The following is an 18,184-nucleotide window of genomic DNA, read 5'->3' on the forward strand; positions in this document are numbered from 1 at the left end:
ACGTGTGACCACGGCCAAACACGTTCCCGAGTATCTCCCCCTTCATCTGCTTGAATTGCATTGAAAAATGTAAGATGCTCCATGGCTTGTTTGCTGCTCAGTCCCATTCAAATGGCTTCAAAAATGACACCAAGAAAAGCTGTGAGTTTACCTTGAGCATTCAATGGGAGAGATTTATCATAAGTGTCTGAGAGCAGAACTGTTCTAGTTGACCATGGAAACCAATCAGAGCTCAGCTTTCATTTTATACACAGCTGTGGGAAAAAGAAAGCTGAGATGGGATTGGTTGTCATGGGAAACTAGAACAGTTCTACTCCAAGACCATTTTTATAAATCTTCCCTATTTATCAAATTGATTGTAGACTCCGTATAGTGCACAAACACCCACAGCTGTATGCAGGAGCAATTTTACCTGTTCTTACTGATTACTGATTAAAGGGGTTGTCCGAGTTTTGAAAAAAAACTATAGGTGGCCGGGAGCTGGCTGCTTAAAACAATAAAGATGTACTTGCCTTCCGGTGCCCTCCGGTATCCAGCGCTGCTGTCGCTCCGGTCCGGGTGCCATGTAAACAAACATGGCAGCCGGAGCAGCGCTGCATTCAGCTTCCGGCCGGAGCTGACAACCTTCCGGCCCGCATTCACAGTGCTGTGTATAGGGACGGATAGGCGTACCTGGCCACAGCCGGCCGGAAGTTGAATGCAGCGCTGGATACCGGAGGGCACCGGAAGGTAAGTATATCTTTATTAATTTAAGCAGCCCGCTCCCGGCCACCTATAGTTATTTTTTGGGACTCTCGGACAACCCCTTTAAGAGGTTTTGCACTCAGGGTAATAACACACGTGGCGCTTTTGGCCTGTTTTTAAGCAGTCCGTTAAAAACTGCATGCGCTAAATGTATGCGTTTTTTGAAAAAACGCATCCGTTTTTTGAAAACATATCCATTTTTTTACAGGTTTGACCAATTATGTTAATTGAAACTGATCAAAAACGGATACATTTTCAAAAAATGCTTGCGTTTTTTGACAGACTGCTTAAAAACGGGCCCAAAACTCTTTCTGCCACACATGGCGTTTTGAATCCATTTTTGGCCCGTTTTAAGCAAAAAGTATGCGTTTTACTTAAAAATGGGCCAAAAATTGATCTAAAACGGGTTCAAAACGCCATGTGTGGCATCACCCTTAGGGGGTAAAGTTTTGGCAAGACAGCTTCTGGTCATATCAGGCACACATTATATTAGATATTCATTTATACATTTTAGGAATGTGATGTATGTTGTCTTTTATAATTTGTTCCTTCTCCCTAACTAAAAGCAGAATATGTTCTGAATGTTCAAAATGTATTTTTTTTTCCTATTTGTTCCTGCTACAGAAAGTGGTGAATTCTTGGTGCTTGACCTTGGAGGGGCCAAATTCCGAATTGTTTATGTGATATTGGATGGTTCTCGTGGTGTAAAGATGGATAATGAAGTGTATGACATTCCAGAGGAAATAATGATTGGAACAGGGCAGAAGGTACATCAAATGGAATTTTTAAAGGCGAAACCTCTTTTTTGAGGGTGAACAGTTCAATGTTGGGCAGAGTATTCTAAATTGTAGTTTAGTTTTTAACGTATTTGTTAAAATTTAAAGGCTTTTCAATGAATGACTCTTCTGGCAAGGTCCAAAGGATATTGGATTAGCTCGCGTTATGTTTTATTAAGTTTTAAGGCTCTGGTGCAGGGCGATTTTATAGCTTTGGGGCTTCCAAAGAAGTAATGGCGGCTCTATTGCACAGTGGACTGTTTCAAAGGAAACAGAATTTATAGTATAAACTTTCAAAACTACTGTGTAAGTATTTCGGCCAGGAAGTAGGCATTAGTCGACCCTAAAGAAAGAACACAAAAAGTTCCCTCAAAGGGAACTGCAACACCCTCGCCGATGCAAGGCAGAGCTGTGTTTGCGAATACGTCCCACCATGTAGCTTGCAGCCTGTGTAGGGTCTGCAGGGGAACACTGCAGTGGTAGAACCTGCCTGGTAAGGCAGGAGTTAAGTGTTTTGTGTGATGTCATATGTGTCAGCCAATCACATGTGTTACACTCTGTTTCTGTGAGCTGAGATGTAATTGGAGGAGTAGCCACCACCTGACCAGTGGGAGTAACAAAACCCCTGGTCAGGAAACTTCTAGAAGTCGGTTCTCTCTCAGAAGAGAGTGCAGTGTGAGGAGAGAGTTCACTCTCTCAGATTAGAGACTCAGAGGAGTCTGTGCAGCCAGCACACCAGACCAAGAGTAGGTGAGCCCAGCTCCTTGCCTGAAGAGTGAAGCTAATAGCTAGTTAGTGGGGAAAGGGGTATCATCCTACCTTTAAGGGTGATACCTGAAGCAATCCAGGATAAAGCTGAAGCATCCTTCCAGGACACAGCTATCTTCCAGCCTGCCCTTCGCATCCAGGCTGGTGATCTACATCCTGTGGCTCCCTCCAACTACATCTCCAGCATTCCACCATCCTGTTAAGGCACGTTGCTAATGTTCCTGTCGGTTCCAATAAAGAACTCCGTCTGGTCCCTGCTACTACGGCTGTCACCATCACAGGCACCCTGTCTACCACACAGAGACTCATACTCTAGACACCAAAGGGTTGCCCCAGGGAGAATCGCTATAGCAGCCTCTCCTTCATCATTTCTTGCCAACACCACCCTGCTGGAGACCTGCCAGGCTGTAGGACAGCCCTCCGGTTCCCCATACCAAGCACCGTGACACTAGCGTGCCACTCAGGTACTGCGGGCCCCGGCTGACTCCAGGCCCCGAGAAAAGGCTAGGCCCCGGTGGGGGATGTTGCAGAACTCTCTGATATTGGACCACATGTTGACTGCATGTCTATTTTAGGTCACCTGTATTTTTCTATTAATAAACTATGATATACATAGGAATAAATAACTAGAAAAATGCTAACAGTTGCTAACTTGATTAGGCTAGGATAGTTGTAACTCTTCCCCCCCCCCCACACCAAAAAAAAAATTTGCAGTATATAAAACAATGTCGGCTTGAAAATCATGTTGGTACATTATAGCTTAATGCAAAGAGTGGGGTTAGAAAACTGGAAAGAAAGCTGGCACGGCGCTATTGTAGAGAGAATCTTCTGGTAGGTTTTAGATTTATTTATTCCAAAATAAATGTAGACGCGTTCCGGGCGGAATGCCCTTCCTCAAGTACAATATGGAAAAAGGTTTCTATGCAATATTAAAAGAACATTCAATGAATACTTAAAAGTAGATAGATATAAATATAAAATATAAAATAACGTGTATATATATAAAATATCAAGTAATGGTAATAATAGCAATAGTAGCAAGGGAGCATTCTCATGTGACTAGGGATTAAGCGTAATTATATGATTATAATAATAAATATAATGTGGAAATGAATAGTTCATAGACAAATTTTATAAATAAAAAAAAATAAATAAAAAGGACCATACAGGGTAATAATTCATAAAAGACCAACATGCAATTCATAATCAAAGAATAACTCATAGGTATAGTTTCAGTCAGACAGTAAGAATTAAAAAGACACTATTCAATAAAAAAATGTTTCAGTTTGAATGATAAATATTAGTGGCACATAGCTGTATCGGATCGATTAATTATAGTGGTACTTAAGACCATTATAAAGCCCTTATAGATGTAAATAAATAGAATATAATATAATGACTTACAGTGGTTGAGCTCTGGGTCCGTTCAGTGCCAACACACATAACACGCGGGCTGGGTGTATGTCGCGCGTATAAGTGCTAGGTTGGCTACCACCAGTATGAATGAGTGTATGAAAATGAGTCTAAGAGGTGTTAATGGAACCTGGAGCTCCTCAGGCTCATTTGCATGCAGTCCTTCATCCTGGTGGTAGTTGTCCTTTAAGGACCTCTGAGGGGTATATATATTATTTTGTTCCATCCTGAAGCAGGTCCATAACCCATTATAATATAGCTGGTTTGGGCAGTAGCCCAGGGCTCGCAGTCACCCAAACTGCCCACCAAATTTTATACTATGAAGGAACTTAACCCATGAAATTCTTGTTCACCTGTTCCTGCTCACAATACAAATGTACACATTTTGACCATGCTCATTTAAACATGTAATGTGGCGACTTATTCAAGTGCTGCAGTGGCCCTGCTCCTATAACTACACCAGCTATATCTAGTGTGGTGGGCACGCTATTGCGTACCCATCTCAATTGTATGCCAATCTATAGCTCGGGTGGGGTGGGGGGTGGAGCATTGATGCATTGTGCCGGTCCCCTCCCTGCACAGTCGGCTTAGAGGGGGAGTCATAATTGCGACTAAATCCCCCTCTCTCTACAAAACTAGCCACTACACCAAGAATTGCTATGTTATTTCAACAATTGGGGAGTTGTGGTTTCATTGCAGCTTGTTTATACAACATTATTTCTGACATATGGCATAGGGCTGTTCACTTTGCTGTTTGCTGCCCCCAATCCATGTGTATGTCCATCTTAGCCCTACTCAGTATTGGAATTTAAAAATAAAACTCAAGTAAATTGTATGTGAAAGTAATACTATTGACTGGACCCTTCTGTTCCTACAGCTGTTTGATCACGTTGCTGAATGTCTTGGTCGTTTCCTTGAACAACGGAATTTAAAGCACAAAATGTTCCCTCTTGGATTTACCTTTTCATTCCCTTGTCAACAGAGTCAGTTAGACAAGGTAGGACTGTAGTCTGTATGATGCTATGTTGTCATATGTATTGTGTAAAACCTAAATTAGATGTACTGAGTTTATATTACTATTCATTGTTTAAACTCCTAACTTAAATGTTACAAACTTTTCAACAAGTAGTACACTAAATTATAAGAACCTTAGTCCTTTTTGGAGAAAACAAGACTTATCGGGCTCTTCCCCTTTTTTTTTATGGTGGCAATTTCTTTTTTACATGCATCCCAGATATAGATTTTGAAAGTCAATCTAAACATGCAAATTGATTTCTGCATAGTTACAACCTTATGTATTCGACAATGGTTACTTAAAGGGGTATTCCTTTTCAACTTGCTGTCATTCTATAGGAAGCTTCTTTCCTTATTTCCGGCGGACAGAAATCTGACCATGGTCACACAGGTGCACGGCTCATTATAGCTCACAAATCTGGTTACTCTCCGTGATACAAACAAGCCGTGCACCCGTGTGGCCATGGTCAGATTTCTGTCTACCAGAAGTAAATATAGAAGCTTTCTATAGAATGACCGTGAGGAATTGATACATTTTTCAAATATAGTTTCTGTGTTTTTCATCATACAAACAAAATTAACTTGCCAAAGTGGTAATACCCCTTTAAGTACTACACAGGTCCGCAGTGATCCGGCTGACTTTTTGAGCTTTGTTTTATGACTATGGACTTGTCAGGGGGATTCTGACATGTCTTTACAACATATGGCACGGACGTATCCCACTGTGGGGGAGGGGGGAGCAGAGGAGATGCATACACCACTCAGCAGGATGGAAAAAAAAACGTAGCTCAGTCTACGTATAGTGGTTAGACGGAGGCAACAACTGCTTACGTTCAGCTTATCTGTCAGGACCTTTCCCAGAATATACACTGAGTACATAAAACTTGATGTGAACCCAACCTTTGGTATATTTATGGACATAAATCACCTTTTATTATCTTACCTTTTACACAGAGTGTTCTCATTTCTTGGACCAAAGGGTTTCGCTGTTCGGGTGTAGAAGGACAAGATGTGGTTCAGTTGTTGAAAGAAGCCATTCGCAGGCAGGAGGTAAGTGTTCTAGTCGTTACTTTAGTTTACATGTGTAGAACCTTCCCAGTATTGCCATAATCCCCTACCCTTTTTTACAGGATTATAACGTTGACGTTATTGCCATTGTCAATGACACCGTTGGGACAATGATGAGTTGTGGCTACAAAGATCATAGTTGTGAGGTTGGCTTTATTGTTGGTAAGTTTCCTGAGGACTTTTTAGATTCGTTAAAGCGGTTTTATTACATAAAGTTTATTCCACAATTGATCTCTTTAAACTTGTAAACTTCTAGTTTCTACTTTTGATCATGCCTTTTCTCAGATACTGGGACTAATGTCTGCTACATGGAGGAGATGGGCAATGTGGAGTCTGTAGAAGGAGATGAAGGTAAAATGTGCATTAATATGGAATGGGGCGCTCTGGGAGATGACGGAACATTAAAAGATATTGAAACAGAGTACGACCAGAAAGTAGACCAGGCGTCTCATTCACCTGGAAAACAGAGGTGAGTGACAGTCCTTCTGCATCATTAAAATGTTCTCAACAATTTTAGCCACTTTAAATGATTAAAACTTCAGAATTTCACTTTCACTTGATGTAAAGTTGACCGGGCTCCTAACCATGTCAAAAATTCTTGGAAAAGGTGGATATGTGAACTTTTATGACTGCTGTTTGAATAGTTTTCATGCATTGAATGTTTGGAAGGCATTGTGTTTTCAATGTTAATAAAATTCCATTTTTTTGTGTAGAAATGAAAGCTTGACTTTGCTTTTGAACCATTGTGTACTTGATGTATTCAGTCTTTTTCTACTAAACTCTGCTGTGGAAAACTGCTGCTTTCCGTTTTTAGTATTTAAAAAAAAAAATTTAAGCATCTAATGCCAACCGGATTTAATGCATTCCTTTTGTTTATTAAAAAAAAAAAAATATATATATAATATATATATCCTGCCAGTAGTATATGCTTGCTTTAAACATTAAGCCATGCATGTCTAAGTACTGACTATTCTTCACGGTGAAACTGTGAATGGCTCATTAAATCAGTTATATATGTGTGTGTACAGATCCCCCTTTAGGTAACAGTAGATCCCGATACTACCAGCATAGTCATATTGACAGTTAGCTTGGATATCAATTAGTTCATTTAAAGGGGTATTCCAGGAATAAGCATAATTCATATAGAAATCGGTCATTAAAATATAAGCTAATGTGTAATTAGTTATTTTAAATTTTGCTCCCCTTAGCAGAAAATGCTGGTGACAAACACTATGATGGAGAATTAAAATGCTACTGGCCCTTTAATCAGTCCGTTATTTTCCTCAGCACGGTCCGTTGCAGAGCAGACACAGGACAGAAGATGGCTGCTGGTCATATGTCCACATCACATGTCCTGCACCTGCCTGGGCAGGTCATGTGATCACCACTATATTTGGCTGTAGTTGGTTGGTTGCAGTGCATCCAGTATGGTCAGTGTTGTGGTGATGGCAGTTACACATCATTACTATGGTAACAGAGCAAGAAAGTCTGTTATATCATCACTGGGAGCAGAGCATAAGAGGGAGGAGGAGTTACTGAGAACTAAAGGATCATGGAACTTGTAGGTTCCAGTGGCGGACATCTTGGTGATAACTCCACCTACTTTAAAGAGGCCATACATTTTGAAAATCATAAAATCAAACTATTTTAAGCTCTGTTTTGTGACTAATGAAATTGAGTCAGAAGTTCATATTCCCAGAATACCCCTTTAAGGCTTATTTCTTCAGAAATTATTTAACCAATAACTTGTAGCCTTTCATTCTATAGTCATCTCACATGTTACAATAGTTGATCTGTAGGCTCTAAGGATCATTTGCTAGGTAACACAAGCATGTGACCCTTCAAGGAGTTGGGACAAACTACTTGCTTCATATGGCAGACTTTTCTATTTTATTTCTATTATGTTGCGAGCAGCAAAAACAAACCCATTGATCACACAAACTGAATGTGGATTTGTTTTTGTGGCCTTTTGAAAAGCACATGTTTGTTTGCGTGTTTTAACTATGAGAAGTTTGGGTCCCTGTACAGTGTTCAATTGGGTAATCCAGTAATTGCACGGACTGGGTTTCCCAAACAAAACACATTTGTGTAAAACCAGTGTTGGGGCTACACATCCACATTGTTTTACGATTGTATTATAGGAATACAACAAAGTGCCTGACGCATCATGGGACTGACACCAACATTGGCGACCGTCACCACTGACTAAAATGAGATGCATTAGGTTTCTGTGGGCAGTCCTTTTGCATTCATCACTAATCAATCCAATCCATGTTTTTTGACTCTATGTGCAGCTTGGTGGAACTTTTGACGTAGATATAAACTTGGCATTAGAAGACAAATGTTAAATGTTACCCACTAGGTAGCCATTCGAAACCTATATGAGAATGCTGTACTCATTAAAAGCCATTCTAACCTGAGAGAAAATTTGGATATTTTCATTATGTCTGTATTCAGAAGCCCAGTCAGTGCAACCGAATAAATGACTTCCATACAGTGCAAACTACAAGGGGCTTAAAAAGTGACAGAACTTGGATATTTAAATGTGGAGAATACTATGCTGGAAAGTCTTTGAACATCTAAGAGCTAATTATATTCCCAGCTCTTATTTTATACCTTCCATATATGATGTTGATCTCCAATTAACTGAGCAAAATGATCTAAGTGCCGTAGAACCTGACTGTCTGCAGACTTCACTAATATGGAACATCTCTGTGTTAACCTGAAAAGAGAATGTAATTATGTGAGTGGCCAGGCCTAGAAAGAAAGCATTGGACAGAGCCATTCCTGTAATAAAATAAAGCATGGCTTCCCATCTGCTTGAAGGAATGCTTTTAGTAAGAATGTGAAAGAAAGAATGTATTAGCTTTATTTGAACTCCACAAAGCTGTATGAATAGCCATGTTGGGGCAATTTAGTGAAACGTTGCAAGATAATGGTCATTTATTACAAGTTTTACTCTTTATTTTTCTAATATACTTTTATCTAATGGTCTCCACATATTTTCTCTGTAGCTCGTTGAATGTCTATTGCTAATTGAGGCTGGGTTCACACTTTTTCTGATTGAATTACATTTTGAAACGCAATTCGTCCGGAACAGGGAGAGTATTGCCCTGATCACATATGTGCTTCAACTGAAATTAGTGTGAACGGTATCGATCTGTGTATCTTTTGCCATAAACTTTTTAAAATTATTTTGGAGAGAGAAGATCAAACATACCCATCTTATGGTTTTATTATTGTAATATCCACCTAAAGCAAGACACAGGCTGTGACGTTTTGGAGGAGACTCCAAAAAAGATGCAAAGATATAAAGTTGGGACCTGAATAATATTGAAGTATTGTGTGTAGAGATGAGCGAGCACTAAAATGCTCGGGTACTCGTTATTCGAGACAAACTTTTCCCTATGCTCGAGTGCTCGTCTCGAATAACGAGCCCCATTGAAGTCAATGGGAGACTCGAGCATTTTTCAAGGGGACCAAGGCTCTGCACAGGGAAGCTTGGCCAAACACCTGGGAACCTCAGAAAAGGATGGAAACTCCATGGAAATGGACAGGAAACAGCAGGTGCAGCATGCACGGATGCCTCTGAGGCTGCTTAATCGTACCATTATGCCAAAATTATGGGCAACAGCATGGCCATGACAGAGTGACAGAATGAAGCTAGATAGCATCTAAAACATCCAATAATTGACCCTGACACTATAGGGGACGGCATGCAGAGGCAGCGGCAGGCTAGAGAGTGTCATGGCGACATACCCTAAATGGACTCGGGCTTCAAACCAATGGGTGGCAGAGAGGAACCAAAGGAGGCGAGCAAGAAGCGCTGAAATGATTTCCTATGTGAACAAAAGGTTGACGGTATATTTAGTCGATAACACAGCATGGTGGCGACATAGTGACCAAGTTCCATAACGTATCTGGTGAAACACCCGAAAAATGAGCCTGACACATCTCTTTTGATAAGGGGACGACATGTGGAGGCAGCCATGGAGACGACTTCCATGATTAAGAGCGACAGTATGGGGCATTCATATTGCGCTGCTATGATTGCAACTTCAGGTCTCCAGCATGGCGGCGACAGATGGGCCGAGTTCCACTATGTATCTGGTGAAACACCTGAAAATTCTGCCTGACACAGCTCGTTTGATAAGGGGACGATGTATGGAGGCAGTGAAGTAGTAGTAGATTAAAGGTGCTGCAGTTAAAACTATGTTAGTTAGATCTTGGGATGGAGCTGGCGCTCTGCTGCCAGGCGAGCTTTCGCCAATCCAAGCCCCTGTCTCTAGGCTACTCCCCAAACAGCACTTCTAAGAACCTTTTGTATAAGATCAAGTGTAGTAGTGTTCTTATAAGTTTGGGTTATGGCGGGTGAGGGGAATGTAAACAGATGCGCAAGAAGCGCTGAAATAATATTGGTAAATGATAAAAGTTTGCCAGTATATTTTGTGGATTACACAGCAGGGTAGCGACAAAGTTAACAAGTTTGATGTGGAAGCCATGAAAACAACCCAAAATTCTGCCTGACAGCTCGTTGATAAGGGGACCATGTATGGAGGCAGCTATATGGACGACTTTTGGAGGCAGCTATGGCGATGACGTGTGGAGGTAGCAATGGAGACAACGTGTGGAGGCTGCTATGGAGACAATTTAATTTGGATAGTGCCTGTATGTGGCAGTCCAAAAAAGTTTTCAAACCAGAGGAGCAGGTAGGTGGTCCTCCAGAAAAATTAAATACATAGAGTACTATAGCTAGAGCCAGTTGGCCCTGGCAAAAAACAGCCAGTTTCCTCTGCTTTAGTGTAAAAAGAGGAGGAGAAGGAGGACAATGAGGAGGAGGAGTGCATACATTATTCAGGTTGAGCTTATTTCACCTGGTGGAGAATGGAAATCCGGAGAAATCCAGGCTTTATTCATCTTGATAAGCGTCAGCCTGTCAGCGCTGTCAGTCGACAGGCGTGTACGCTTATCGGTGATGATTCCACCAGTTGCACTGAAAACCCGCTCGGACAACATGCTAGCGGCAGGGCAGGCAAGAACCTCCAAGGCGTACAGCGCCAGTTCGTGCCACATGTCCAGCTTTGAAACCCAGTAGTTGTAGGGAGCTGTGTGATCATTTAGGACGATGGTATGGTCAGCTACATACTCCCTCACCACCTTTCTGTAAAGATCAGCCCTACTCTGCCGAGACTGGGGACAGGTCACAGTGTCTTGCTGGGGTGACATAAAACTGGCAAAGGCCTTGTAAAGCGTACCCCTGCCAATGCTGGACAAGCTTCCTGCTCGCCTACTCTCCCTCGCTACTTGTCCCGCAGAAGTACGCACTCTGCCGCTAGCGCTGTCAGAAGGGAAATACTGTTTCAGCTTGTGCACCAGGGCCTGCTGGTATTCATGCATTCTCACACTCCTTTCCTCTCCAGGGATGAGAGTGGAAAGATTTTGCTTGTACCGTGGGTCCAGGAGAGTGAACACCCAGTAATCGGTGCTGGAATAAATTCTTTGAACGCGAGGGTCACGGGATAGGCAGCCTAGCATGAAATCTGCCATATGCGCCAGAGTCCCAACGCGCAAGAATTCACTCCCCTCAATGGCCTGACTCTCCATTTCCTCCTCCTCCAACTCCTCTTCTTCTGCCCATACACGCTGAACAGTGAAGGACTGAAGAATGGTCCCCTCTTCTGTCTCGCCTACATTCTCCTCCTCTTCCTCCTCATCCTCCTCCACCTCCTCCGATATGCGCTGAGAAACAGACTTAAGGGTGCTTTGGCTATCAACAACGGAATCTTCTTCCCCCGTCTCTTGTGACGAGCGCAAAGCTTCCGACTTCATGCTGACCAGAGAGTTTTTCAACAGACCAAGCAGTGGGATGGTGAGGCTGATGATGGCGGCATTGCCACTGACCATCTGTGTTGACTCCTCAAAGTTACTCAGCACCTGACAGATATCAGACATCCACGTCCACTCCTCATTGTAGACTTGAGGAAGCTGACTGACCTGACTACCAGTTCTGGTGGAAGTTGACATCTGGCAGTCTACAATCGCTCTGCGATGCTGGTAAACTCTGGATAACATGGGTAATGTTGAATTCCACCTCGTGGGCACGTCGCACAACAGTCGGTAAGCGGGCAGTTGGAGGCGGCGCTGCGCTGCCCTGAGAGTGGCAGCATCTGTGCTGGACTTCCTGAAATGCGCACAGATGCGGCGCACCTTCATGAGCAAATCAGACAGATTGGGGTATGTCTTGAGGAAACGCTGAACTATCAGATTTAACACATGGGCCAGGCATGGCACATGTGTCAGTCTGCCGAGTTGCAGAGCCGCCACCAGGTTACGGCCGTTGTCACACACAACCGTGCCTGGCTTCAGGTTCAGCGGTGCCAGCCACAGATCAGTCTGCGCCGTGATGCCCTGTAATAGCTCTTGGGCGGTGTGCCTTTTATCGCCTAGGCTCAGCAGTTTGAGCACCGCCTGCTGTCGCTTAGCGATGCCACTGCTGCTGTGCCTAGAGCTACCGACTGATGGCGCCATGCCCACGGATGGTAATTCGGAGGAGGAGGTGGAGGAGGGGTGGGAGGAGGAGGAGGCATAGTAGGCCTTTCAGACCTGGACCGAGGTAGGCCCCACAATCCTCGGCGTCGGCAGTATATGACCAGCCCCAGGGTCAGACTCGTTCCCAGCCTCCACCAAGTTAACCCAATGTGCCGTCAGCGATATATAGTGGCCCTGCCCGGCAGCACTCGTCCACGTGTCCGTGGTCAGGTGGACCTTGTCAGAAACGGCGTTGGTCAGGGCACGGATGATGTTCTCTGACACGTGCTGGTGCAGGGCTGGGACGGCACATCGGGAAAAGTAGTGGCGGCTGGGGACCGAATACCGAGGGGCGGCCGCCGCCATGAGGTTTCGAAAGGCCTCGGTCTCTACCAGCCTATAGGGCAGCATCTCCAGGCTATGCAGTTTGGAGATGTGGACGTTGAGGGCTTGGGCGTGTGGGTGGGTTGCACTATACTTCCTTTTGCGTTCCAGCGTCTGGGGTATGGAGAGCTGAACGCTGGTGGATGCTGTGGAGGATCGTGGAGGCGAAGATGGGGTTTTCGCACGGGAGGTGTTTGGGCCGTGGTCCTGGGCAGGGGGCTGACTAGCAGATGACACAGGGGAAGGAGCAGTGGTGTGCCCGGCCGGAGGTGAACGGGCTTGGTGCCATTGAGTGGTGTGTTTAGCATTCATATGTCTGTGCATACTGGTGGTAGTTAAGCTAGTAGTTGTGGACCGCCTGCTGATCCTGGTTTGGCACAGGTTGCACACCACAGTCCATCAGTCATCCGGTGTTTCTTTAAAGAACCTCCAGACTTCTGAAAATGTAGCCCTCGCCACGGGAGCTTGACTACGGGCAACATTTGGTGCTGATGCACCAGCTCTGGCCCTGCCTCTCCGTCTGGCCCCACCACTGCCTCTTCCAACCTGTTCTGCTATAGGACTCGCCTCCGTCTCAGAAGCACTGTGTTCACCCGGCCTATCAACCCAGCTTGGGTCTGTCACCTCATCATCCTCCGATCCCTCAGTCTGCTCCCCCCTCGGACTTCCTGCCCTGACAACAACTTCCCCACTGTCTGACAACCGTGTCTCCTCATCGTCCGACACCTCTTTACACACTTCTTTCACTACGTCAATAATGTCATCATCACCCACAGACTGCGACCGGTGGAAAACCTGGGCATCGGAAAATAGCTCAGCAGCAACCGGACAAGTGGTTTGTGACTGTGGGAAGGGTGCAGAAAACAGTTCCTCAGAGTATGCCGGAGGGGGCCAAATTTTGCTGGGAGGGGGCAGACTGGGGGGAAGGAGGCTGAGGTGGAGGAGCTGGAGGAGTGCTGATTTTGGTGACATGGGTGGACTGCGTGGAAGACTGACTGGTGGACAAATGGCTAGAAGCGTTGTCCGCAATCCATGACATCACCTCTTCGCACTGTTCTGGCCTCAACAGTGCTCTACCACGAGTCCCAGTAACTTGAGACATGATGAACCTAGGGAGTGTAGCTCTGAGGCGTTCCCCTGCTCTCTCATCAGCAGGTGGTGTCTCACCCCGCCCAGGACCACGGCCTCTGACCCCTGCAGTAGTTTGACGCCCACGTCCACGCCCTCGTCCCCTACCCCTAGCCCTCGGGTTAAACATTTTCCACATTAAAGTGTAAACTTAAATTTTTTTTTTTTTTTGTTTTTTTTTAAACAAAACGATGCTATCCTATTGCTATGGCTAGTTTCTAGCCTACACTGACAGCACACAACTGGATTTTGTGCTGTGCCTGATGACTTTGAGTTATAAAAAGAAATAAACGTAAAAAAAAATAAATCAGCAGACTGTGCCTAATTCAAATCAAACCCCTAATAAATTGTCCCACTTCGGTGTTTGAGGTGGATATGTGTATCACTAAGAGCTAAACACAACGGTGGCAAGTCTCCCAGCAAATACCTCACAATATGGTACTAGCTGCACTACTAGTGGCAGCAAGCCCGGCCACAAGCAAACAAAAAAATGTAAAATATAACGCTATTGTAGGCCTAAGTAAGCCGTTGGGGTTCTCCTATGGCTATTTTCTAGCCTACACTGAAAGCACACTGCTTTGCCAGATTACTTTGAGTTATAAAAAGAAATAAACGTAAAAAAAAAATAAATCAGCAGACTGTGCCTAATTCAAATCAAACCCCTAATAAATTGTCCCACTTCGGTGTTTGAGGTGGATATGTGTATCACTAAGAGCTAAACACAACGGTAGCAAGTCTCCCTGCAAATTCCTCACAATATGGTACTAGCTGCACTACTAATGGCAGCAAGCCCAGCCACAGGCAAACAAAAAAAAAAAAGTATAACGTTATTGTAGCCCTAAGAAGGGCTGGTGGGTTCTTGTAGAATCACTCCTGCCTAACACTATTCTAATAGAACACCCTAACGCTTTCCCTGACCAGCAGCAGCTCTCTCCCTAGCGGCATCCAGACAGAGAATGATCCGAGTAGCGCGGGCAGGGGCTAGTCTATTCCAGGGTCACCTGATCAGGCCATCCAACCACTGCTATCGACGTGTAAGGGTACCACGTCATGCTGGGTGGAGTGCAGAGTCTCCTGGCTTGTGATTGGCTTTGTTTCTGGGCGCCAAGATGCCATTTTCTCGAGCAGGCGAAGTATTCGTCTGAGCAACGAGCAGTTTTGAGTACGCTAATGCTCGAACGAGCATCAAGCTCGGACGAGTATGTTCGCTCATCTCTAATTGTGTGGCTTCATGTAAGATTTGGGGATCTTTGTGTTCGTTGACCACGAACCACACTGAGATTCTATGGTATATACACTCACCGGCCACTTTATTAGGTACACCATGCTAGTAACAGGTTGGACCCTCTTTTGCCTTCAGAACTGCCTCAATTCTTCATGGCATAGATTCAACAAGGTGCTGGAAGCATTCCTCAGGGATTTTGGTCCATATTGACATGATGGCATCACACAGTTGCCGCAGATTTGTCGGCTGCTCATCAATGATGCGAATCTCCCGTTCCACCACATCCCAAAGATGCTCTATTGGATTGAGATCTGGTGACTGTGGAGGCCATTTGAGTACAGTGAACTCATTGTCATGTTCAAGAAACCAGTCTGAGATGATTCCAGCTTTATGACATGGCGCATTATCCTGCTGAAAGTAGCCATCAGTTGTTGGGTACATTGTGGTCATAAAGGGATGGACATGGTCAGCAACAATACTCAGGTAGGCTGTGGCGTTGCAACAATGCTCAATTGGTACCAAGGGGCCCAAAGAGTGCCAAGAAAATATTCCCCACACCATGACACCACCACCACCAGCCTGAACCGTTGATACAAGGCAGGATAGATCCATGCTTTCATGTTGTTGACGCCAAATTCTGACCCTACCATCCGAATGTCGCAGCAGAAATCGAGACTCATCAGACCAGGCAACGTTTTTCCAATCTTCCGCTGTCCAATTTCGATGAGCTTGTGCAAAATGTAGCCTCAGTTTCCTGTTCTTAGCTGAAAGGAGTAGCACCCGGTGTCGTCTTCTGCTGCTGTAGCCTACCTTGGTTGTAACGGGTGGCGATTTGAGTCACTGTTGCCGTTCTATCAGCTCGAACCACTCTGCCCATTCTCCTCTGGCATCAACAAGGCATTTCCGCCCACAGAACTGCCGCTCGCTGGATGTTTTTTCTTTTTCGGACCATTCTCTGTAAACCCTAGAGATGGTTGTGAGTGAAAATCCCAGTAGATCAGCAGTTTCTGAAATACTCTGACCAGCCCTTCTGGCACCAACAATCATGCCCCATTCAAAGGCACTCATATCACCTTTCTTCCCCATACTGATGCTCGGTTTGAACTGCAGGAGATTGTCTTGACCATGTCTACATGCCTAAATGCACTGAGTTGCCTCCATGTGATTGGCTAATTAGAAATTAAGTGTTAACGAGCAGTTGGACAGGTGTACCTAATAAAGTGGCCAGTGAGTGTAAACTGGCTTGTAGGATTTGGGACTGTGTATGTCCTAGACTGTTGCGATTCTGACATACCCCCAAACCCAGAACCATAACGACCATAAGAAGGGCAGAACCATTGCATACATAGGGAATGGGAAAGGGATAACCTAAAGAAAAAAAGCGTGGGGAGGTGGGTGCAGCAAAGTTATCAGGATCGTGGGATACATTTCCCAGTGGTTCACTTGTTTTATTTATCAAAAAGGTCCAAATTGTACTTCCAGTGTAGTTGAGTTAGCATGTGCTGTGTGCATTGAATTTTAAATCGTATGAAATGGTACTAAATCTATTCATACATGCTGTCCACTTCTTGTAGTAGTTTTACGCTAATAATTTTACAAAATGTGCAATTTAATAAAATGAATGTGGAAATCTTTACTTGATAATCCAATTACCATCCCCTCGATGAAATGTTAATGCAGGTACTTCTAAAAAAAACTGGGTCACATCATACAAAGTGTCAGTTAACGATGCAAAGTTAACTAAATTAAGTGTACAATACCTTTTATCAATGAAGTGTGTTTTTAGACCCCTGATCAGTAGATATATAAGTATATATTTCATAGAGGGTGTTGTGTTCACTTATGCTTCACTTCTTTCCCTTTTACAGATTTGATAAGATGATCAGTGGAATGTACATGGGAGAAATTGTGCGCCAGATACTTATTAAACTGGCCAATAAGGGGCTCTGGTTTGGCGGCAAAATGCCATCTAAACTTCTTGGCGAAGATGCCATACAATCTAAAGATGTATCAGAAATAGTAAAGTAAGTAAATGCATATACATTTAACTAGGCCGCAATTGCTATTGTTTTATGTTTATATGGCTTATAATATGTTCACAAATATTTCAGCACAAAAGATGGATAATCATTAGATGCATCACCATTCCTCATATTAGTTCATTAATATGAACTATAGGCCATTAATATAATTAGCAATCCTCACTGGTATTATCCTGGCTCACCGAGACACTAAACACACAAGGCTGTGACGTTTTGGAGGAGACTCCAAAAAAGATGCAAATATATAAAGTTGGGACCTGAATAATATTGAAGTATTGTGTGGCTTCATGTAAGAAGATTGAGGGATCTTTGTGTTCGTTGACCACAAACCACACTGAGATTCTATGGTGTATATACACTGGCTTGTAGGCACTTGGGACTGTGTCTGTCATAGACTGTTGCGATTCTGACATACCCCAAACCCAGAATCCTGTCTAGGAAGAACACGCCCATGCTTGCAATTACATTTTTTTTTTCTACCTACACAGTGATGACTCTGGCCTAGAAAAAGCTAAAACTTTTCTGACTTCACTGGGATTAAATCCAACTAAGGAAGACTGTTCGTTGCTGAAACGTGTATGCAGTGTTGTGACAACAAGATCTGCAAATTTGTGTGCTGCTGGACTGGCTGCAGTTGCCAACCAAATCAAGAATAATCATCATGACCCAATGGGACGCATCACTGTTGGAGTGGATGGCTCTGTTTACAAAGCAAACCCAAAGTAAGATTCTAAAATGTCTCTTGCCTAATTATGTAAATCATTCTAGGTCTCGCTATTGGGCAGTTGTTAAATAAACCTAGGGATAATCTATGTTGTGCTCAGAAATGCACCCTCAGTACAGAGAAAATGGCCTATGCAAATGAGAATATGCTAGAAAGGATTACTTGTAACCTACCTGGGGCGCTGTTAGTTTGCAAGCGTAAATAATGGTGATGGGGTTTAAAGGGATTGGGACACTTTTTTTTAATGGTTTTGCAGATCGTCGGAACCACAAAAAACTCAATTTTTCCAACATGCACACCTCACTTCTAAAATCGGGTGTCAGAGAAAAGACCTTGCGCTACAAGTGTGCCCCATCATCTCATAAAAAGG

At 43.8% G+C, this 18,184-nt stretch overlaps 1 protein-coding gene across 2 annotated transcripts in view; it reads left to right on the forward strand.

Annotated features, from left to right (window-relative positions):
- HK3 (hexokinase 3) overlaps nucleotides 1–18,184 on the forward strand; it is a 66,315-nt gene that overhangs the window by 33,318 nt on the left and 14,813 nt on the right. For both annotated transcript variants that reach the window (XM_072146243.1, XM_072146244.1), the window contains 7 exons: nucleotides 1,369–1,511; nucleotides 4,579–4,698; nucleotides 5,670–5,765; nucleotides 5,846–5,945; nucleotides 6,069–6,252; nucleotides 16,917–17,072; nucleotides 17,579–17,812. In XM_072146243.1, the coding sequence (XP_072002344.1) occupies nucleotides 1,369–1,511; nucleotides 4,579–4,698; nucleotides 5,670–5,765; nucleotides 5,846–5,945; nucleotides 6,069–6,252; nucleotides 16,917–17,072; nucleotides 17,579–17,812 (1,033 nt within the window). The remainder of the gene's footprint in view (nucleotides 1–1,368; nucleotides 1,512–4,578; nucleotides 4,699–5,669; nucleotides 5,766–5,845; nucleotides 5,946–6,068; nucleotides 6,253–16,916; nucleotides 17,073–17,578; nucleotides 17,813–18,184) is intronic.

The sequence above is a fragment of the Engystomops pustulosus genome, chromosome 4, assembly GCF_040894005.1.
Source record: "Engystomops pustulosus chromosome 4, aEngPut4.maternal, whole genome shotgun sequence".
Classification (NCBI taxonomy): domain Eukaryota; kingdom Metazoa; phylum Chordata; class Amphibia; order Anura; family Leptodactylidae; genus Engystomops; species Engystomops pustulosus.